Raw genomic sequence first — 25,538 nt, 5'->3', positions numbered from 1 at the left:
AGTAACTAGCTTTCTAAAGCCAAGGGAAATGAGATTCATTTTTCTAGTTTTAATCCTTTTACTTGTGGCATCCTTGAAATTTTATTGCCTAAAGGAGTGTCTCGTTCATTTTCAAAGTTATAGGAAGAAATAATTTTATGCCTTCGACGCACTTTTAGAGAATTGTATTGTTACAACTCTGCACAAGAAGCTTATTTTGAAGTCGTTATGCATTATAAATAATTTAAATCTGGAAGTTATTATGCATTTTAAACACAGATTTAATGATGGCTTAAATGGAGAAAAAAGAATAGGATCTTTTACATGAAAAAGGACATAATTGTTGAACATTGAGGTGGTTAACTGTAAAGTGTACACAAAATAACATAAAAAAGTGATGCATATGGGCCATTTTTCCATAACGTCCACGATTTCTCATAGGAAAAAAGAAGGGTCATTTTTACAGGTAAACAGGGTGAACATAATTTAATAAATGCACTTTCGATGGAAAATTAAGATTTCTACCAAAATCCCTATGCCATAATTCTTCTTACATGTCACCTACCACATCATTAACCTACTCTTAGTATAGAGAACTGGATTTTTCATGAAGTTGCTATTTTGTTTCTTCAAGGAGCTTCTGAGATTCTTGAAGCAAATAACGCCTGACAACCACCTTACATTAATTAATTGAAATTCAAAGTGTAAAATCCATGAATGCATTAATATTTCCTAGGCAATTTGCAGTTAGGCAATTTCTTTATGTTTTGGAAAATGTGGTGAAATTTTATATATTGTAGGAATTGGGAAAGTCGCAATAAAAATAAATTCCTAATTTATAAGCTGAAGAGGCTAATTTTTTTAATGTGTAACTATATTTTTTCATTGATCACGAGTCAATGGAAAATGGGTGAAATTTTAGTTATTCATTTTAAAAAGACGTGTTGCTTACGAACAAAGACTTTTCTTCCCCAATTTCAAAGAATCCCTTAATCTAATTGTTCTCACTCTAGATTTCGCAGTGATAATTTTTATGTAGTATATTATTTGTGTAGGGTTTAGTCCCCATCAGGTCTCAGATTCAAACTTCATGGGGAGGGGTTAAGGGTGAGGGATAAAAACTATCTTAAGGGATGTTCAAGATCAACTGAATTCTCATACAATCCTGGTGGGAAGATCACTTTTCCATCCAATGTGTGGCTTGGCCCTAGTCTAGGCTCAAACTACGTCTGAAAAACAAAAATTAAAAATTAAAAATATTGGTAATATAGTTAGGGTAGGTTGTTGCCTATACATTTGTTGTTTATGTTGGATTTGAGCCATTCTCAATAGAATGCCATTACTAAATTTTTGTGTGATTTGATAGTAGAACTACGGTTACGGGGGAGCGCCCCCACTGAAACGCGCTCTGCTCGCGAGCGACCTCGGGAGCACGCTTCCTTAAAAAAAAAACACTCCCTGATTTTTCGGGAGCGATATTAGGGAGTGGTCCCCCCCTTGACTGCGCTCGTTCGCTCTAGGAGCAATTTTGTTAAGGTGGGAGCGATTGCTCCTGACCACTCGTGCCTTAAAAAAATCGCTCCCCTTGGGAAAAATGGGCAGGCCGTGTGGCATTGGGATGGAGGGGAAGGGCCAAAAGAAATAAAAGTCCCTCCTCACATCGCAAAATTCACTGTTTGCACATTGAGAGAGCAAGAGAGAGCTTTTGGACTTGGAGCTTGAGTTGAGGAGGAAGATTGAGAGAAAGATTGAGAGGATTGCTTGGGAGCTTGAGGAGCTTGCAAAGGAGATTGGAGCTTGGGATTTGTTACCCACCACCTGTGGGTAGTGTATATAGGAGAATTTTTTTCTCCTAGATGGTCCTTAGCCGACAACCAACAGCTCCTTGCGGCCACCAGATAGCTTGATGTGCAATTATCTCTACCACCTGAGCCAGCCATGTGGTCTCTCGCCCACTTGTTATGATTGTATGTTTGAAGGTGGGCCTCCTGGCCCTGAAGGTATGCCATCTTTTCATTGGTGTAGTTGAGTAATTTTCCTTACTTGTCATGGGCACTTTTGGACATGGATTGGTGGGGGGATTCAGCAGAAAGAGTGGGATAGGTCTATACTCTTGTCTCCACTACCCGATTCCATGGTTAGCCTTGTATCCTAGTCTCGTGGGATCTCCTTTACTTGCCACTAGCTTTAGGGTTGGCACTAGGAAAATCCCAACTTTGGTTGCATGGTCTCGCTTCCCGACACCACTTATATCACCCCCTTCCACTCATTTTAGCCCGATTCATCTATTTTCCCATTCGGGTCCACATGTGTCCACTGGGTCCACATAGGGTTAGCCTAGCCTCCCCCCCCCTTGTCCACACCTTGGGTCGGGCCTGGAATGATGTTCGAAGGTTGATGCAACTAAAAAGAAAAGAAAAAACATAATTTGGCCACTCTTAACAGGAAATGTACCACAAAATGCAAAATATGGTCGGGACATACAAATTTAGCATGTGGGCAAAAGCCAAACATGAGCTCTACCCCTTATCTATGGCCATCACCCTAGTTCCTATGGGCCCTAGATGAGCCCCTTCCATCATTAAGGAACCCATGATTGTCCCAACCCCTGGTGGGCAATGAACTGCCCCACCTTAAGGGGGTATCCACTGCCATATACTACACATCATGCTCTCATCCCCTGGAGCCCCGAGCAGTTATGAAGAAAAATCAATCAAAGGCAAAAGGCATATGAAGAAGGGTGGAAAAACAAAGGTCGGGCTAACTCATGTACCATGATTTTCTCCCTCCTACACTCACATACCCAGGTGTGGGCTTCCCTTATTATAGCTACCCTTGTACCATGACATGTGGTCTAGATGAATCCCCTAATCCCCACTCTGTTCCATTACTATATCATTTTCCACCTACCACTTGAGGGATGTACCATGGACATGTCACCCCCTTTAAAGGTTGAAACCGCCTAATAGGGTCCTTGATTAGCCCCTTATTGAGCTTGGAGACACTTGTACATGCCAAAGCCCACTATGGAAGGGCATGCCACCATGAAGTGCCCCATTGATTCCATGACTTATAAGCTCTTTTACTTGATTATTCTAATGATTTGTTGTATTGGAGGGAAAGGGGATGCATTGGATCTTATGCAGGATTGCAGGTGGGTCTCCATATTGGGCTTGGTCACCCTATATGGGGTCCTAGCCCTTCGGAGGGCCACATTGGCACTTGTAGGGTGAGCGTTGAGAGCCATGGGCCTCCACCATAACAGAGAGTACTTCATGGATCCCTAACACCACTCATTGATTGCTCGTGTTCCACCTTTTGGATGAGGATGATGCACCTGGTTCACCATGCCCAGCTGGCTCCACACATGCACCATACACTTGACAGATGTTCCAGGGTGCAGAGGATGTCTCCCGCTACAAAGAGAAGGCTTATGTCATCATCCTAGCCCTTATAGATGGTATACATGCATTTTCGATCGACTTGGAGACCCATGAGGATGTGCTTGTGCCCCCATACCCACTTGGGAGCACCATAGGTTCTTGCTTGGAAAACAAGGGGCCAACCCCTTTTCTAGTATGTTTGGAGTCCATTTTTACATCATGGCACCCCTAGGATTTCATTAGGCCTCCTCAAAGGCCCAACGACTCACGGTATTGATCATTATGCCCTCTTGAGAGGCTTATTCTTGTTTTATTGAACTATTTTGGTGGGCTTGTCACCAAAAGTATTGTTATTATGCACATTATTTTATTTTAGGGGCATTATTAGTCCAAATTAGGCCATTTGAATCCCTTAGAGGATTGTATAAATAGAAGTGAGATGATTCATTTTCATCATCATCACTTGGATTGGATTAGTATCTCTTATGAGATTTTCACACTTTTTACTTAGATGAATTTTTGGAGCTTTTCTTGATGCACTACGATGTTTGGATTTTGCTGTTGTCTTTGGAGCTTCTCTAATGCGAAGTTGCTAAATGGATGTACTCTCTCTCTCGTGTAAGTTGAAATTTTGATGTTATTCTTGTTATCTTACTAGTTAATTGCATGTATGTTGTTATCTTTATTCTTGTATGGGTTAAATGTAATGAGAAATTATTTTGGGACTTTGAATAAGTGATTAAATGCATCCGTTGACATTTGAGGGATTGGGCAAATGTTCCTAGAGGTAGCTCTTAGGTTAAAGACCTCGAAATTGTCTCCTTCACAAATTTGAAGTATAAATCTCTATTGATCTAGTTGTTTCCCTTAGAGAGGCTAACAAAGATCAATTAGGGCTCCTTAGCGCACGAAATTCCATGATCTATGTGTATCTTGACTCCATTAAGCCCAAAAAATAATCAAGGAAAATTTTAAGGATGGAAAATTTTCTTGAAGTTTAAAAACATTGGCGAATCTCACTAATCCCTAATATGCAAACTATAAAATATTGATTGATATATTTATAAAATTATTCAAATTTATAATGATTTTATATATAGTCTCTATATAATGTTGGTGATTTTTAAGGTAAAATAATTTTATATTCTAAAATTTGGGCAAATCATCTTTTATAAAAATTGGAAATTTGTGAATCTTTTTTGTGGAAAATCATGGAAAATTAGCCCACTGGGCGAATATTAGCCCCTAAAATTTTCCATGGCACTAATCCTTGTATCCCTTTGGTGGTCAAAATAACATTTATTTTCTTCATTTCTTCCAATTCTAGGCCTAACCCAAAAGCTCTCCTAGGGCATCACACGAAATCATTTGTATCTATCCAAAACCCTTGAAAATTGGTCTACTACTGTGATGTAGTTTGCTCAAGAGTTCCTCCAAATTTCAAGTAATTTCGACAGTGGAATCCCGAGATATAGCAAGCCCTAGCCACAAGGCCATTTCTTGTCCTAGGTTGATTTTGGGTTAGTGACCTCATCAGGATCATTGCATCCAAATCCCAAAAGAAAATTTGTCCTTTCATCCTCTTCTCTTCCTTAATTAGGTCAAGCCCCTCCTTGGTTGATCAACTCCATACCTTGACCTAATTTTGGTCCACTTGGTCCTGTGTGCTCCCACAACTTTACAACTCCAATTCTACAAAGATCATGTAAAGGGCAATTCTCCATAAGGATTTCCGAGTCTAGGAAACCTTTTGACAAGATATGTTCCCAAACCCTAGCCTCAAGAATCCTCTTACCCTTCCTAGAGAGCATATCACCTTTCTTTTCAAGCAAGAAAGCCATGTAATTGAGTCTCTCTTGTGAATAGGCCTTTGGAATCATTCCTTATCCTCCTATTTGATCCATTAATCTAGTGATTCCCTTTATATCGGGTCTCCTCCCATCAGTGAAAGTTTGTAAAGAGAAGGGAGCCTTAGCTAAAGTGACAATGGACTATCGTCCATTGTTTCCCTTGACCTAGTAATTTCTCTATAGGATCCCCTCCTAAGACCCCTACTAGTTTGAGCAGTAATAGGATTGAATACCAAAGAGTAGGATCTTGACTCTAATTTAGCATGTGTGTTTTTTATATGTTCATTGTTAAATGAAAATGTTCTCTTCTCTCTTTCCCATTCCCATTCCTGCATTTTATGAAGATGATGAAGAAGCGGGTAGTGGTGGATTTGAAACCACTGGAGGGGAGGAGTACCTTGGTGAGGAGGAAGAAGAGAGTGGAGATATGTTTCTAGGCCTGAAGCAGGGAAAGGGGGTGGAACCACTTAATTTACATGCCTCCATTGCAAAAGCAATTACACCGGTTCATACACCCATGTCAGAAAGCACCTCTGTGGGACAATGCCATGCCATGGGATGGAGGTAAACCAATAGGAATCAAAACTTGTGTAAGTGTGACAACACAACACAGAGCCAAATACATAAGGGAAGAGGAGGAAGCCCAATATAGATTTAAAAGATCAAAGGGTGACTTTGAACATGATAGCCCACAATCACATAGACAAAGAACTCCATCAACATCCTCCCATGGCAGTGGATATGGAGGCATAGGAACAAACATCCCTTTAAGGCATAGAACCATATCATATTTCCTTGACGAAGGGTGTAGGAATGATGTGGATTCAAAAATTTTCCAGTTTCTCTGTGCATGAGGAATATCATTCAATGTTCTTCGCTCACCTTATTGGCATGAAATGGTTTCTGCCATTAATGATGCCCCCAAAGGATACAAGAGCCTTGAGTATGACAGGGCTAGAACCGTGGGACTTGATCATGAAAAAGCAAAAATAACACATGCTTTGGGTCAAATGACAAGTTCTTGGAATGAGCATGGGGTTTCCATTGTATCTGATGGATGGACACATGTAAAAGAAAAGTCATTGTTAATTATTCTTGCTATGTCTAAAGGTATCTTCCTTTCAACATATGATTAATCAAAAAAGTTAAAGACCGCCATCAACTTTGTAGAACCATTACTTCAAACAATTGAACGTGTTAGCCCATACAATGTCATCCAAGTCATCACTGATAATGCTTCTAATTGTAAGGCAGCGGGAGCAATTATTGAGGATAGATACCATTACATATTTTGGTCTGGGTGTTTGGTTCACACAATGAACCTTTTGATGCATGATATTATTAAGAACAAAACCCTCAATACAAATGGATTGGTGATTTGTACAAGAGAGGAAAAAATGATAAAATTTATTACAAATCATAACAATACCCATGGGATTTTCGGTAGTCACTCAAGTTTGGAGCTTTTGAAGATTGCGAAGATTAGATTTGCTAGCTATTACCTCACCTCCAATTGCCTTTTGAAGGTAAGTGAGTCATTGGCTAGCATGGTATCAAGTCAACACTGGCAGATATTAAAGGATAGGGCTCCAACCACAGTTGAAAAGAATGGTTTTGAATAGGTGGAGGACACAATTCTTGATGGTCTGTTTTGGGCACATGTGAGCGAAGTTTTGCAATTCACCAAGCCCATTTATAACATGATTTGTTTTGTAGATATACTTGCACTAGTGATTAGGGAGGTGTATGAGCAGATGGATAATATGTTGGGGCAAATAAAATAAATTGTTAAGGAAAAAAATCCCAACTTGTATGATATTATTCACAAATGTGTGTGTGCACAGTGGAATAAACTTAATTTTCCACTACATGCCTTGGCATATATCCTTATGCCAAAATATTACTCTCCAGTGTGGTTGGGAAACCCTGCACCTTGGGGTGGGGTTAATGCCAAACCCCATACAGATCCAAAGGTACACTAGGGATATATGAAAGCATTAGACAAGCTGGTCCCTGATAGGGAGGAGTGTGCTAATATACGTCTTGAATTAGGTAGATACTTCACTAGCATTGGAGTGTTTGGTTCTTTGCATGCATTGGAATATAGGGATAGATTTGATGCTATCACATGATGGGACGCATATGGCAGGTAGGGACTTTTGCCAAAATTGGCAAAAAAAGTGCTCTCACAGGTTGGAAATACTTCTTTTGTAGAGAGGTGTTGGAGCTTCTACAACTTCATACATACTGTGAGAAGAAATAGACTCAATGAAAATTGGGCAGAAAGCTTGGTTTATGTGCACCAATGTTGCACGAAGCGGGAGCGAAGCGGAAGCGCGGAGCGCGGAAGCGTCATTTTCCAAAAATCTAGGAAGCGAAGCGTCCGCGGAAGCGTCTGCTATATATATATATTTTTTTATATTTTTTTGCATTTATACTCAAAACTCGGATGTTGACATGGTAAAACTCAGGTCACAGTTATATTACTGTCTGCCATGCCATACATATTGTCTGCTATGTCATACATACTGTTTACCATGTCATACATGCCAAGGTTGTCTGTCATGTCATATATATATATATTGTCTGCCATGTCTTCTATACGAATCACAATTAATGACATGCCTACTATAAGGGTGTACATATACTCGCATCATTACATAGCAATTGTTATAGCAACTTTAGATCATGTACAGTGCTACAACATACTCACATACATACTCCAGCATACTTCACATCATATACAGTCATACCTTGGGAGATGGCTTGGATTATATACATACCACTTGCATCACATACATACTATGTTGTACATGCTATACACGATATATACTCTTTGCAATTTGAGCACTCCATATGACATACCTTTGTCACAGGATCATATAAACTGTGTAACGCATGGATCAAGCAATTGTAGCATTTGTCACCTCAGAACAACTCGGATCTTACAACATACTCACTGTAACATCTGGCAACTTCGAAGTATACTTTTTAACAGCCCTGGTATCTGACTTGGATCATTTTGAATGAGAAGGCACGAATTACAGATATCAGTCTCCGATCTTCTCGGACCACAGGCAAGCAAGGTTCTCTGAATAATTTGGATAAGGGGCATACCTTAGAGCCTCTGAATTTTGTTCTTCGGATCTAATGAGTAGTATAGGATTCGAACTTAGATAAGGTTTTAGAAGAGATGGAGAATGAAGGTCGTCTTCATTTATTTACCCTTCGATTTCCTTGGATACCTTGCCATAGAGCTCACAGGTAGTTCATGAAATGCTATAGGAGGTTCACATAGAGAATAGGCTAGTATCATGTCACAGGGCGTTAAAAAAAACCAGGAAGCGCATTAAAATTTTGGAATCGCGCTTCGGAAAAAATGGAATCGCGCTTCCTAGGGCGCTTCCAGAATGCTTCCGTACGGGACGCGATTCCGGCCTAGGATCCGGGGGGGGGGGCGCTTCCCGCAACTATGATGTGCACTACAACTTGAGGTTGTTGAGTCATTATTGTGATTGGGCTCGTGAGGATACATCATATACAACTTGGGACAACAACCCAGAGGAAGATAATTTGGAAGATGGTGCTCTACATCTAGAAGAATTGCAAACAAACCTTTTGAAAGATGATGATGAAGCAAGACAAGCCATGCCACCCCCACCATCTAGTAGTAGTGCTCGAGTTCTAACATCTTTGACTTTGTTGCTACCACCTCCATCTACATCCTCACGTGGCGGGCATGTGGCTTCTGGTTGTGGTCGTCTGACTATGTGGGAGGAGCCCCCAGTAGTAGTAGAGCACCATGATCCTCTCAGAAATTAGACATTTCTCGTGGCAGCAAGAGGAAGCAGTAGATAATAGATTTACTTATCGTTTCTAGTTTCTAGTAGTTTTTATAATTGTTGACTCTTTCATATTTATTATGATGTTTTTGCAAACGATATATGACAATTTAAGTTTGAAGTTGGCAATTGTAACTCATTGGTAATGAATTATGAATATGATGCTTCGTGAAAGTTGAAACATTTCATTTTATGTTAGATATTTTTTGTTATAGTTTGGTTACTTGGTAATGGTAATGGTTACAAGTACAACTTTAGTGATCAATGATGATAAATATTTCTATATTGAATTTTGAAAGCTTGAAACTTTAGGATTGATGAATCACGAGACTCGATATGTTGTATGTTACCAACTTGTGGACGTGGTTGATGAAGATTATAACTTCTAGATGATTGATGTTATATGGTTCAATCCATGTTTTTATGCTTTTTATATCTAATTCATCATTCTACATGCTTTTGTTGACATATATGTATCAAAATATATTACAATATATATTATATAAAAATTCGCTCCCAATTTGCTTCCAAACCGGGAGCTTTTGAAAATGTCGCTCCCCGCTCCCACTCCTAAGTAACCTTGAGTAGAACATCCAACTAAGTCAACCAGAGAGTCTTTCCTTTTTGTGCAAATTCTTGTGTCATCTGTCCTTTATGTCACTGAGAATTATAATGTCTCCAATATATTTTATATGGTGATGAAGTGTAGTCATAAGGTGACAGCACTTTGGTTATTGTTTGGTGCTAGGCTATGATAATGTGGTTTTTGACCATTAGAAGAGGAACCCTATGGGCACTTTGAGTTGGCCTACAACTGGGATGAGCTTGCTATATGGAGACAGTATTGCATGTCATTACATACATACAGTGCTTAATTAATTGGGCTCGCATTCATGTTAGCCCTAAATGACAAGTCTGTTGTCTTCATATTTTACAGCTGTGGATAGGAGGTTTGTAATAAGTTTTCCTTTAGTTTGTTTAAGAGTAAACTTGCAATTTCTCATTTCATGCATACCTAATTCTAGTTAACCACAAAAGACGAGAGATGAGCACCTTCCCACCCCACCTCCCAATTCGCCTCCACAATTTTCTCTTACAATTGCTAATGTGGGGTAGTCCCAGTAGGGTGCCTTCACTAGATGGTTTCAATCTAAAATTCTATTTGTTATCAATGTATATTTTCCTAGAAGAAACAATAACCTTGTAAGTCTAATGATTGTTTGTTTACTTGCTATATGTAGATTGTATGGATTATATTCTATTCAATTTATTAGTATTAATGAACAGTATTCTATCGATCAGTTTTAGTGAATAATTTTTAACCCTTTAGAACATGGCTATTCTAACAAATTGTTTGATTGCAGGCCCCTTATCAACACAAGTTAATTGACGTCTCTCTGCTATCGTCTAGTGAGATTGAGTGGGTAAATAACTATCATTTAGCATGTCGTAAAACATTGAGTTCTCTCTTGAAACGTGAAGATCTGGAGTGGCTGGAGAAAGCTACAGAGCCCTTATCTTGTTAAAAATGTAATAATGAATTGTTTCAGGCGACACTGATTGGTTGGATATATGCCAAATGAGATTAAGATATCTCTTTACTTGTTAAAATCAGGTAAATAATGTATGAATTATTACAAGCCCTGACCTGGGAACTTTGGAATTGTCGTAAAGATAGATTGTCTGCATTATTATTTCTAAAAATAAAGCGTTCAAAGATCATGAGCTAAATCTGTTACAATGTCTAGAAGTCACATGACGGGGAGGATGACAAGGCTTATGGTTATGGTCGTGCATATTATATTTATAATCAAGGAATCAACCCAAACTCGATAATGTTATTTTTCACTTAGGATCATCGTGTAATTCAGTGGAGGAGATTTTTTATTGCATTTGGCCTTGCCAATGTGTGCATGCTTTCTCAAGCGTGCTCAAGTTGTTTAGGGTTATTATATACATGTGCTAGTTCAAATCCCTTTCTATGTTCAACAAATTGATTTAATTTCTCTATGTATGTTTCATTTTGTGTGGTAGAAAATTAGAAAATGGACAGTTGTGTTTCTTCAACATAGTGGGCTGTCATGAAGGGCTAAAGCCTTGATGCTAGTTTTTCAACCTTGCATGGAATCTTGCATTTAGCCATAATTTTCACTATTGCAACATTGGAATTAGTTATTATCATCAACGATTTTACTAGGGCTTTGTTTCCTGGATAAAATAAAGAGCAATAATATTAAGAGCATGTCAGGTTATTAAAAATGATGCTAAATAAGCCCCTCGGCAACTTTATGCGCTTTGTCTTGTATTGCAGCATACACGAATTTTTTGTAATAGATAAAAGAGTCTAATTGACAAATAAAATCTATTGATATTTCTGTTGTTCCAATAAAGAATTGTTAGGAAAGGTGCGCTATACATCTTGAATGCATGCATGCATGTGACTCGTGCATGCAAACTCAACATATTTTCTCTGATTGTGAGCAAACTTAGCGCATTCACTGAAAGAGGGCATGCATGAACCCAAGGATTGTCTGTGACTCGTGCATGTGGGCATGCATGCAACCCATTTAATGTGAGCTATCAATGCATGCAATGTGTCTTGCATGAGGAGCAATTGACGCATGGAGTTATGCCTATATATGAGTGCTTGTATGAGAGTAGTGAATTTTGGAGGCCGTGAAGGTCGTTAAGTACTCTGGTTGAGAGTGCAGCTATGTAAATGTTTTGTAACATGTTCCTGAATGATACATTGAGCTCTTGCTTTGTACTGTTGGATTTTTTTTTTAATGCAAATTATTCTCTAAATGATTAGTGTAGGAAGCATATTCAATGTCTCTACTTCCTTTCATTTGGTTTCAGAGTTTGATCACCTCGACTACTATGGAATTGGGACAATTTTTTCCTTGTTTGTTTTTAAATTGTTTCTTAAGTAGGTTGATCTTGGATTGAGTGAGAGCTTGTGCAAAGGTATCTTATTGTGGGAAAATGGCAAGTATGTCAAGGGTATATATAGAAAGATTTAATGTGACTAACTTTGAGTTGTGGAAGATCAAGATGGAAGCCTTGCTCATAGATTGAGAACTATGGATTGTATTATTTGGAAGAAGCCCTCTACTATGAAAGACAATGACTAAAAAACACTAGATAGAAAGGTAAGAAGCCTTATTAGCCTTTGCTTGGTTGATTTAGTGTTGCATGCCACTTTTGAAGAAACTACGATGGAAAAAATCTAGGAAATGTTGGGGACTTGCACCAAGTTGAATCCCTAGGATAAAGAATTTCTATGAAAGAAGTTGCATGCCTTGAAAGTGAGTGATGGTGATTTTATAACTGAGCAACTGAATGTGTTTAATACCGTTATGACCTAGTTGAACTCAAATGTAGTGAAGATGGACGAGGATTGTTGCATGACCATTCTATGTTATTTGCCAAATCCGCGGGACAATTTGGAAATGGTCGTTGGAGGCAATTCAAAGAAATTGATATAAAAATTTTCTATGAAAGAAGTTGTATGCCTTGAAAGTGGGTGATGATGATTTTGTAGTTGAGCATCTTGTGAAAATTCCAAATCTAACTCTGATCTAGAACTTATTGCAGTTATCTAGTAATTCTCCACCTATCTTTTATTAAATATTTTTTTATCTCAGCACAAATAATTACTGGAAATACTAAATAAAAATACTACTGCAATATTCACCAATTAAAATTCGCAGGAACTAAGAAACCACACAAAAATGGACACTAATGTTTATGGACGAATGTCCCTAGAAAAACCCCAATGTGGAGAAAACCAGTTCTATAGATGAGGGTTTTATTATTTCTTCAGCAAATCTATAATTGATAAATATTACAATTGCTTGCCATAGAATGGCAAAACTTTGGCAAAAATCAATCTTCACTCTTGCAAATGAATTTGACCCTTTGGAAGCAACTCGACCCTCTAAAAGCAACTTAGCCCTCCTGTACGACACAATCTCGACCCACATGTGCTGCCTAGAGGAATTTAGGTTCCACTAGCATCTCACTCCACTACAGGGAAATCTCAGCCTCCACTAGCAAATCTGCCTCCTCTAGCAAATCAGATTTTCTCCTGCAAATTGACCTCTCTGGCAAATTGGCCTCTCTAGCAAATTAGCCCCCCTCTGGTAATTCACACAATTGGAGAGAACTCAGCGCTCTGCAAAATAATTTGCCCCTTTGCCGAACCTCCCTTTGAAACTCAGAAGCTGGAAGTCTCTCAGATGAAGAATATGCTTCGGAAAATTTCTTCTCGCTTAATAAATTTTGAAACCCTCGCTAGTGTCAAATCCCACTCTACCACAACATTTTTGTTCATTGATCTCCAAGATGCCAATTGGTTTCCTCTTATAATCTCTCTTTGAGAACTCAATGGCCAAGATCTCATCTCGATTGATGGCTAAGGTCATGTTGACTCTATTAAGTACCTTTTCTAGAAGTCAATAGAGAGAAATCGACTTGTATCACTTAATAATGATTAATTAACCTATTTTCTTAAGTTAGACTTTAGAAAATGATTCAAAACTAGTTAATAATATAATTAAAAACATTTTCCCTTAGAAAAAATTATTGGGCTTGGAGATATTTTATTCTCTTGTGCTCTTAGCCTCAATGACACCTCCTGAGACTAGAACACCTGTTCGAGCTACAAAATCTAACACTTCCTCTTAGCGAGGAAGGTATTTTGCAATCTCTGAAGAAGATGAATCTAGCCTTCCCCAAGGTCTTCGTCAAGATATTTGCTACATGTTGATTTGTAGGCACATATCGTAGTTGGACTACTCTGTGTTGTACAACATCCCTGATGAAATAATTTCCGATCTCTATATACTTCGACCTATCATGAAACACAGGACTCTCAGAGAGCTTGATGCAAATCTAATTGTTGCAATGAATCATAGTCATGCCCACCTTCTGACCAAATAAGGCTTCTAACAACTTTTGAAGCCAAATGGCCTCGCATGTCACCATGCTTATTGTGATATATTCCACTTCTGCAAAGCTCAGTGCCACAAACTTCTACTTGTTGTACCAAGAGACACTCGTGATCCCATGTTGAAACAACACCTTGAAGTGATCTTTCTATCCATTGTATTGCTTGCATAGTCTACATCAGTATAACCCATCAACTTGACACCATCACCTCGAGTATATTTGATCCCATACTCAATTGTACCTCACAAATAACACAACACATGCTTCATTGTTGTCTAGTGCACCCTCTTCAATTCAACCATGAACTGCCTGAAAGAGTTTATTGCAAAGGATATATCTGGCCTAGTGTTGATCAAATACATAAGAAAGCCAATCAACTGCTTGCATAATGTGGGGTCTACATCCTTCTCCGTAAATGTATCTACCTTTCTCCAATTGGTTATCATGGGTGTAGACATGGCTTTATAATCTTCCATCGTGAATCTTCTCAAGATTTCAATGCAACATTTCCCTTGTACAAGGAAAATCTCCTCATCTATCCACTTGCAGCTCCATGCCTAGAAAGCAGTGCATTAACCCCAAGTCCTTCATCTCGAACTCTGTTGCAAGGTCCCTCTTGCATTTTGCTATGAGCTCTAATGATCTTGTTAAGAACAAGACCTCCACCTATAAGACGAGAATGAGTAACTCAACCCGAACCATCAAATAGTAGAGGTTCGCATATGCCTCACTCTTCACGAAGTCCATCCCCTACAAGTATCTTTCGATGTGCTCCTACCATGCCCTTGGAGCCTGCTTGATCCTGTACAAATCTCTCTTCAATCTACACGCATTGGTCTCATTGTTGTGTGCCACAAAGCCTTCTGGTTGTTCAATGTACACTTCCTCTTCCAATTCACAATTAAGGAACATCATCTTGACATCCATCTAATGGATCCGCCATCCCATCCATGCTGCAAGTGAGATCACGACCCTAATGGAGGTGTACTTGGCCATGGGAGCAAATGTCTCCTCGTAATCTATTCCCCCCATCTAAGAGAACCCCTTCGCCACAAACCTTGCCTTGTATTTCTCAATGCTATCGTCTACACTGTGCTTGATCTTATAGATCTAACGTGATCCAACCACTACCTTGTCTGCTAGTCTAGGCACCACCTCCCAAACATCATTCAACATGATTGAGGTATACTACTCAACCATGGCATCTTGCAACACCTATTGTTGTGCGGCCTCTTGATAGTTGGAAGGCTTGCTATCCATGAATTGACTTATCAATGCCATATAGCTAGTGTACTTGTCTCGTTGTCTTCACTCTCCCCTACCCATCCTAAGAATCCCCACAAACTCCTAAGCATTCCTGAGTGTTTGTGGAACCTCTTGGTTCCTTTTACCAATTGTAGAATGTGGAATTTGGACTTCCACACCCTCCTGATGCATCTCTCATATTTGTTGCATCTGTTGTTCCATGCTCTAAGAACTCTTTGGAACACCTATACCTGACCCTGTGCTCATACTAGTAACAATACTCATACTATCCTGTCCTTGATTCTGTTGTTCTATCCTAGGAGCTTATGTTCATTGCTCATTATGATCAACTACTACTTACAAATCTCTAGACCTTTGATATGCCTTGTCCTCCATGAATCAAACATCTCTCTTTACAATTATCCTCCCGGTCCTTGGAATAAATATCTGGTATGCCTTAGAAGTCTCACTATACCGACAAAGTACCCATTTTTTGCAGTCTAATCCAATTTGGAACATGTTTCCCTTGGAATGTGACAGTAAGCCCCAGGTGTCATCTTTCCCAACACCTTATGTGGGACCCTATTATGAATATACATTGTACTATTACATGACTCTACACATAAGTATCTTGGCACAATCCTTTCTCTTAACAAACCCATTTCATTGTAAACTATAAGGAACTATTCGCTCCCTCTTGATGCCCTCCCTTGTATAGAACTCCTAGAAGGGTTTTCCTGTGTACCCGTCTCCATTATTTGATCGAATTTTTTTTATCTCCCTGTCTGTTGAATTCTTCGCAGGTGCTTTGAACTCTTTGAAGCAAGTGGAGACCTCATGCTTGGTCCGAATTCTTGGAGAAATCATCAATAAAGCTAATGAAATATTTGTATCATTTAAGAGAGTATGTCGACATCATACCACACATATCAAAATGAATAGAATCTAGTACACCTTTGGATCTATTATCACTTAGAATAGTTGCCTTAGCAAACTTCCCCAACACACATTATCGTGCTTTGTGCTCCCCTCTGGAACACCTGTTACTATCTCCTTGAGCAACTTAAGTGCCCCGTGATGGATATGGCCCATCCTCCTATGCCAAATCTCTCCCTGATCTCTCGGATCACTGTTGCTTACAATGCTAGCGATGCCTTTGGATTATCCGTCTACAGCTTGTAAATTTTTTCGCTCCTCACTCCAATTACTATGTGAGACTTCCATTCCTATTGCTTAATCAACACCTTCCCTCTAAAGAGTACATTGTACCCCTTATCCTAAAGAATATAAATAGAAATCAAATTAATTCCCATGCTTGGCACATGCACACATCATGGACTGGAATGGGCTTGCTAGACTCCCTCTGAAATAGGACTATCCCCCTCCCAACTAGAGTACACTTGGACTTATTATCCATCTCAATATGGAATATTATTTTCTGCTCCTTGTAGTTGTAGAATTACTCTCTAACTCATATCATATGGAATAACACTCCACTATCTATGTACCAAAAATGTTGTGAGGTTGAGCTAGTTAGGCAAGCTATGAGTGCAAACTCCTATTCCATCTAGCTAGAAAGCTCATCTGCATTCGTTGTAGTTGTCGTCTTCTTTTTGCCTTTCTTGTCACCTTTCTTCCCCACAAACCATTGCTCACATAGTGGCCAAATTCATAACAGTCATAACACTTGACCTTCGATAGGTCCTTCTTGACCCCCTTGGAGTTGAACCCTTTGTTGGATCCCTTTTTTTTTCTTCCTTCTAAGAGCCATGTTTTCATGTTCTTCCTCACCCTTTAGGTTATTGCTGCTAGTAAGACTAACTAGACTCTTAAGCTCTTCCTGGGTAAAACATGACCATCGCCTTTCCTAATTAGAAGATCTTGCCTTCCTATAATAACCTGTATGAAGACATACCACTCCTTAGCAAACCCATTGAGGGTTGTTTTGATGAGCTCATCGTCCTCAATTTTCTCAACAACACCTACCAATTCTTCCTTGACATGTTTTACCCTTGTAAGGTAAGACAACGTTTTCACTATTGTTTTGTTTCGTTGTTCAAAGTTTCTCCCTTAGGATCAATTTCATGTTTACACCGAAATCTTGATAGAGTTTACGAAATGCATCCCACATCTTCTTCCCCATATCTTCTTATGTTATATGAGGCATGATGTGATCCTTGACCCCATCCAAAATAATACCCCTGGTTTTGGCATCTCTTTTAGGTAAGGAATTGTGTTGCATCTGTTGGTACAACTACCACACTAGTCACAAACTCCTTTAGCTAATTCTCCTCTAAGATTAATAGGATTTTGTATTTCTGTATGCCAAAATTAAATGCTCCCTCTAATTTGTCCTGATCCTGTAAACCAAATGAAGCCATTTCTTTAAAACCCTCAGAATAATATAAGCGAGCCCCAAGTAAATTTGGAACAAATCGATTTGGGTTTTACAAACCCTCGATTTTCTCTCCTTCACCTATTAGAGGAATTTTGAGGTCTAAAATGGACCTCCTAAGAAAAATGTACAACGAAAATAAACTTTATAAGAACCAATAGGATTCAAGATGATGATGTCAACCATGGGGGATATCATTCACCATTTTTGGAGTAAAAAAGTAAAAAGATTAAAAAATAATAAAATAATAAAACTATTTTTTCAACTTATCTCCCTAATGTTTTACTCAAATTTCAAGCAGGAGTACTCGTTGGATGTAAAATTTAATTCCTCATCCAAAGAGTATCCATGTTGCATACTTTCGATCGACCCTACTACGTGAAAAAGGAGAAATACATGAAAAAATGTGATTGCAATCACATTTTTTATTTATTTATGTATTTCTCATTTTTCGTGTAGCAGAGTACATTGAAAGTATTCAACATGGGTACTCCTTGGATGAAGAATCAAATTTTGCATCCAACGAGTGTTCTCACTCGATTTGCGCTCGAAATTTGAGTAAACCCATAGGGAGATAAGTTGAAAATACAAGTTGAAAAAATATATATATATTTTTTTCCTTTTAAAATTTGATGATGTAATCTAATCTTATTTTATTATTTCCACTATTATTTTATGGTTTCCTTAGGACAACCATTTTAGACATCAAAATTCCTCTAATGTTGTGCTGGGCTTCTCAAATAACCTTTTGCACTTCAAATATGCTCTAATACCATGTGAAAATTCTAGATCTAACTCTGATCTAGAACTTACTGTAGTTTTCTAGTAATTATCCACCTATCTTTTATTAAAGATTATTTATCTTAGCAATTTTTTTTACTGTAAATACTGAATAAAAACATTGTTGCATTATTGGGGTTTTTCTTAATTCACAGGAATTGAGAAAACCCCACATGAAAATGGACACTAATGTTTCTAGACAAATGTACTTGGAAAAACCCTAATGTGGGGAAAACCAGTTTTGTATATGAGAGTTTTATTATTTCTTAAGAAAATATGTAATTGATAGATATTACAAATGCTTACCATAGAATGGTAAAGCTCCAACAAAAAGAAATATTCACTTATGCAAATGAATTTGACCATCATGTACGACACTATGGAATTTGGCCTCCACTGGCAACTCGCACTAGAGAAACATCTCGACCTCCTATTGGGAATACTGAGAGGTGTGTGAATCAATATTTCCCTTCAATTAGTTAATTTTTAATCTTTGGAGCATTAAAGTCATATTAGCATTAGATCAAACATAAATTAGCATTACATCACATGAATAGTTAACAACACCATTTAACAATGCACGACAACAAGACAATACACAAGAGATTTTTAGGTGGAAACTCTTTTGGGAGAAAAACCATTGAACATGTCTTAATATAGGTCTTCAAAAATTTACATCAATAGGGAGCTCCAACTTCCAATATTTTCAGCATCAACTGAAGGAGGCACCAACCCCCTAGTTTATAAGCTCCAATCTAAAGGAAGATCCAACTCCCTGAATTACCAGCTCCAACGCTTGGGTTTTATCAGATCTGATTGAAAGGATGCTCCAACACTCTACACAGGCTCTAATCTGCACTAGTACCAACTTGTCTCCCTAAAGTGTTCTTAGGCTCCAACTTGAAGACTACTCCACTCTCTTGCCTTGCACCACCATATCACCCTATTCAACAAGCAGACCACGTTTCATAATTTTAAATTAGATCCACGTGCTCAATCTCAAAGTATCAATCTACAAGACAATTTCTACTCAACAATCAAATATGCTTTTGCTCAAAATATCAAACCTTAGGTTCATAAAAAACCGTTAACCTCTGCTCAAGTTCTAGTAATTTGTCATCAAACATTTAGCCATATAACCTTGGTTCAACAAAGTTAGAAGCACTGTAAACCCTGACAATCATCAATTGTCCATATATGCCAATAACACTCAATAGATGTTGTCAAACCCTTAACTCAACAATAGCATATCAAACGTGCATCAATATTGTACTGGCATCCTCTTCCTCAATACACCATATTTATATAATGCAAGCTTATTGATAATGATTGTTAGTAACCAATGAGATCTTTGTGGCCCATACAAATCTATTGGATACCGCATCAAACCCTCGCTGAAAAGTGTATCTGGCAAGTAGTTTCTCTTCTCATAAAATCTCGCATTAATGGTTAATATCAATTTTAGCTTAACCGGAATTGTCAATAACAATCAACCATGTGGCTGGATCAATATGCATTCAATTGTGACATCAAGAGTAATATGTCCATACATTCTCTGCTCACCAAGTTTCACAGTCAAATATCTCTGGAAAGCAAATTGTGCTCATGGCCCAACAATAAATTAACAAAACTTTTCTCATCAAACATGTTACCCAAATTTAGGACTACTTTGGTTCACTGGCAAATATAGAAATCCAGTGTCAACCTTGAACAATTGTACCTCAAGTCTATGATGCAATGATTGCCTTCAAAAGTGTTGATGCAATAGGGTTGTTGACCATCAAGCTTATGTAATTAGGCATCAACTCTACTCTAGATGTATGCCCTACTGCCGGTCTTTCATCTAATCAATATTTCATGTATATAGACCTTATATATTAACACTTGCCACATGTTGTAGGATATATACAAAATGAACCAGGGGGTGACAGTTTCAAAAAGATTGTTTCAACCTTTGAGTCTACTTGATGTACATTGAGATGGTCATGTAAATGTTTGTCTTTGATTTGACTTGTGTTTTCCATTGATTCCTTCTACAGTAAGACAAGGTTGGATGATGGTTTGTTTACTTAGATCATAGTAAGAGGCACCTTCATTCAACTCTAGGATCCGAATGAATTTTAAGTTTGTCCACAAAGATTATACTATAATTGTAATGAAGGCTTAGAATTTCATCAAAAAATGGTCAGGATATTATGCAAATCAACACTCTTGTTTACCTCAGACATTCATTGTATATATTCAGATCGACTCAAGATAAAACAATCAAGTCTTGATCCAATCTTATGTATGTAGAAGTGACCATATAACAGATCTGCAAAAATTATGTCCAAACCCTCGGCATATTGTACATACCTTGTTTTCTCACCACAGAGATAGGTCATATAGATACATTGCGCATGATGTGCTAAGTCTCCTCACACTTGTGCCTTATGTAGGTTTCATATCATAACAAGTTTATCAGTGTGCACCAGGGATTTCCCTGATCCAGAAAAGCATCAGAATTTGCATAGTAACTGTTATCACCCCAAGAAACTCTCCTAGGTTGTATCTCAAAGATGCTCAAGAACATTACAAACTCAATAAAAATGTTGGATAAAGGTGGATGAATGGAAGGAATGATGCATATTCAAGCCAGATAACCACTTCTACTATGCTTAACCCCAGACATTGGTGAACACCCCCAAACTACAAGGCTTTAGACCACCCATTACTCATAGTTTGAGGATTAAGTGAACATGGAGAAAACTGACCACACCAGCAGTTGCACAAGACTATGTGATGGCTGGCTGCAACCAGTAAAAAGGTCTGTAAATCTATTTCCTAATGCACAGACAAGATGACAACTCTCTGGCACTAAGCAAACAGAAATCTGCATAGCACATTCAATGATACATACTAGATTCTAACACAGAGGTGGGATGACAGCCCCTCTAATGCTAAACATCAAGAGCACATGAAAAACACATAACAGGCTTAACCTAGAATAGAATAAAAGTGTAAAATGAGCAATTAACAGCAAAATAAGCTTGTATTAGCTGAAAATGAAGACTAGACGTTGTAGGTATCACAGTAGTTATAGTCTCCAGAAGTTGAACCTTACATCAAAACAACAACCATCAACCCTATTACATTCTTGTTTCTGGGTATATATAGAGGTTGATTACAAAGATATGCTGTTGTGCTATGCGCGGAGGGGTCATAATGGACCACCAACCACCTTAACTCTCTGATATGGGTCTCTGCTACAATCTAATTGTTTTAATGAACAAATTGACCCTTTTTGGTACTTTGTTGTACTCCTTGAGCAGGTGGAGTGTTGTATAAATAAATTTCCATAACTGCTGAAGGCGTTTAACTGCTCGAGGATTGTACTTTCCTTCCTTGGCCGTGCTGTCTCTTGAATGAGGTAGTTGAAGATTTAATGCAAACAGTACCGGGACTCGTTATGCTTGTCCTTCGAATGCACAGAGAAACTAAGGAGCTTGGGCTTCTTGGCGGGCAGACAAACTGAATGGAAGAACGAATCTGACCGTCAGATTGTGTAATTGAACAGTGGAGATCAGTTTACGGAAGCTATCGGGAGGTATATGAGTGGGGAGATCATAGGCCGTTGGATCTCGGGCAGGGAGATCCAACGGTCATCGGGCGATGAAGTTGCGCGATGATTAGCGAGCGGGGAGGGCGGTTTTGTTGACGGGCGGTATTCCCCGCACTGCTTCAGGAGGGTAGGCGGTATCCGTATGCGGGGGCGCGAGCACATTCAATGAGCGACGTGTGGTAGATGGGACCGACGGGAAACTGCTTTCCCTGCGTGCTATCGTGCGTTCAACTTTCGACGGCGGCAGGTGCGAACGCCATTGGATTGTGGCGACAAATGATCTGACGGTGAGGAAATGAACGAGGTTTAGTGGGACTGATGTGACAGGGGAAAGCCGCGGGTAGCGCTTTTTTGCGAAGGCACAGTTATATGGGCTAAACCTTAGCACTGATGGGCTTGGTCGAAAAGGGGTTTACATAGGGTTTTGGAGGCAAAACAAAGGAAAACAAGGGTAGTGGGAGTTATAAGAGTGTAGGAAAAAATGAAGGAAGAGGAGGAAAATGGACTGCTGCGGACTCCCTGTTTGCTAAAAACACACGGCCAGACCTATTCTGTGCTTTAGAAAAACTTTTTCTTATAGCAGAGCTAACAGTAACTTTAGATTAGGGCTTATGAACTCAATAATTAGGTTGTAACTCCACTAATGATAATTCACCACCACAATTGATCCCAAATTAGTGCTAGTTAGGGATTTTATATAACACAAAACTATGCTTCAAATATCACAAATATTCCCAGGTTTTAGAGATGCAAACTTGATCAGATTTAATGTTGTCATGTTACGACTAGAATTTGCATCAAAAATGCCCAAATATTGCCCTACCACAGGGTTGAAACTCTTCCACAACTGACTAGAGATATGTCCTCAATCAATCATGTGGAGATCCTTAGATAGTGTATGAAAGTGCCCACATTTTCTTTAGAGATGAGGTCAGATAATCTCAGAACCAATTACCTGAATGAATACCCTTGGATCAAATCTAAGTCGAATACCTAGTGCCCAACGAATATCCATAATCAAAGCAAAATAATTAAACCAAAGCAATTTTCCTTAGAGCTCACAAAAACTTTAGGTATGCCTCAAAATATGAGGTTGAATATCCTCATAGTAGGGTTCTTAGTCCTGGCTCAAAACTTGCCTTGATTCAGTACTCAGATCGGTCTAGAAAGGGAGGCCGAGTAGCCTTAGAAAACACCTCAGTAATAGTCTCAAAATTTTCACACTCAAACTCATATTAGCCTGAAAGGAGGTCGAATGACCTCAAGGAACCCCAATGAATCACTTGACAAAACAAACAAATAAAATCCCAGAGAACTGCCTTCATATTAGGCCTCTTCTCAAGATGTGTGTTGCTCGACATGGTCGCGAAAGATCACTTCTCAAGATCAACACATGAGTTCAGCAATTGGAGGGCTAAAGTTCCCTATATATATATATATATATATATATATATTAGTCGTGGAGGACTTTGGGAGGGAGGATAACCTATCTTTTGGTGGAGTCGACCTTCAAAATTTTAAATTTTAATTTTAATTTTGAATAAAATTTGGAACCAAAATTTGCTATCTTTTTAGGGCCGACTCATTTTCTCAATTTTTTATTTTTCCCTTGATAAAATCCTTGTTGAATTTGACTAAGACAAATTCATTTTAATTTAATTTTCTTAAATAAAATTTCTTTGTAGCACCTCTTGGGGTTCCTTGATAAAAAATGGGGCTCTAATCTTTAAAGAGCCATAACTCCTCAACCGTGAGGACTTCATAGATGTACCACCTATCATTGGAATCGACACAGCGAGGGCTATCAAATGAATATAGTCTTGCGATAAAATACTTTGATCTTATCATTCAAATTCATCATCAAAGCCAGGGAATTATGACATCATCCTTTCAGGGCTTCTTGACCAAAGGAGCTTCCAATTAATTAAATCCATAACGTAGATTAAGAGTGTTCATACATGGATGTTGGCATCAATGAAAACACCATTCAACAATCTCCCCTTGTGAATATTTTTCCTCCTAACTCCACTCCTCTAATCTTCCTTTCCCAATTTCTCTCCTTTGACATCAATGGAAAAGGGTTACTACCACTGATTGAATATCTCCCTGCAATAAACTAACTTACTCCCCCTAAAGGAATATCTTCCTACAATACACTGCCTTACTCCCTTGACAGGTTATGTCTTTCATGACTTGCCACAATTAAGACCTACAATTTTTTCCATGACTCTGCTTTCCAAACCTACTACTCCACAAGATGACTAACCTTCCCATAATGTTGATTACTGGTCTAACAACTTCTCTATATTTGCAATTTGTCAAATTGTCAAAGGCTAGATCTTCAAAAGTGAAATCACTACTACAAAGACTCCACCTCTTCAACATTCACAAGATAGGGAGTCTTCAAATTGTTTTGTTCAGAATAATGTGTGAACCGTCTTTGTATTTGAATCATCCTTGACATATTCCATTTGAGATTTGTCATGACCCTTTGAATTTACAAAACTTGAGAGCATAATTGTTGATACTTTCTCATTTACTTGATCTTCATGCTTTTTTTTTCTTCTCGAGACCTTCCTATACCTGATTTTAGAGTTCCCTTCATGGAATATTCCATCATGTATCTGCAACCTCAAGCTATATGTCCATAGTTATGCCATTTGTAACATTCAATGTTGAATCTGAATGATGGAACAACTAACATAAACTTTCGGTTGAAAAAGTCATCTTGAAATATGTCTTGTGATCCTAAAAACTTGCTTCTAGGGTTTTGATATAGTCCTTGATAATCATCCCTATCATACATTATGCAATCCCTAGCCATATCTCTGAAGTTAGAACATGAGAAACAATAACCATTAAACAAACTAGGGTACCTAGATGATATGTTTTGTTTTGATGATCTTTTGTAGACATTATTTCTTGGAGGAGGTACAACCCTTTGTTGATCCTTGTCCTTTATTGCTGAAGCATTTCTTCTTGTAGAAACAACATTTCCACCCTTCTTCTATTCTTTACCTTGATTTGACCTTTGAGAGATCTTGCTATCAGGATTCTTGTCAAATTTTCTCTACAAGGGCTTGGAGTTTGTACCTTCACTGCATGAAGATTTACCTACTTCTTTTGCCTCCATCTTCAACTAAGAAGTGACATGATCCTTTTTTCAATGTCCTACAAATGTTCCTTTTTCCATTCCTTGAGCCTGTTTATCTCATCTAGAACGACATCAAGTTATTTTTTATTTTCACTAAATTTTGTTTCCTCTAATTGGCTTGTCAATACTTTCTCTCTCTTCTCTACTTCCTTCACTTGAAATCTTAGAAGAGAAACTTCATCTTCAAGTATTTTATTTTTCTTCTTGATATATTTAGTTTGCTTAAGGCGTTGATCAACTCTCCTTCCAAGCCTACTACTGCCTTTTCTTCTTCTGCTGCTTCATCTGAATCACAATCATCATCATCATTTTCATTTTGACTTGCATAATTCTTTAGGTAGAGGCTATGGAGCTTC

At 38.3% G+C, this 25,538-nt stretch overlaps 1 protein-coding gene across 1 annotated transcript in view; it reads left to right on the top strand.

Annotated features, from left to right (window-relative positions):
* Positions 1-10,785, top strand: part of APP1 (aminopeptidase P1) — a 256,238-nt gene extending 245,453 nt beyond the window's left edge. Inside the window, exon 16 of the mRNA XM_089385818.1 lies at positions 10,419-10,785. Within this exon, the coding sequence (XP_089241944.1) occupies positions 10,419-10,580 (162 nt within the window). The 3' untranslated portion in view covers positions 10,581-10,785. The remainder of the gene's footprint in view (positions 1-10,418) is intronic.
* Positions 10,786-25,538: the final 14,753 nt, after the last annotated feature.

Source organism: Pinus tabuliformis, chromosome Q (genome assembly GCF_031772625.1).
Source record: "Pinus tabuliformis cultivar Carrire ecotype Pingquan chromosome Q, CPIR1, whole genome shotgun sequence".
Lineage (NCBI taxonomy): Eukaryota > Viridiplantae > Streptophyta > Pinopsida > Pinales > Pinaceae > Pinus > Pinus tabuliformis.
This window is presented reverse-complemented; position numbering and strand designations above follow the sequence as displayed.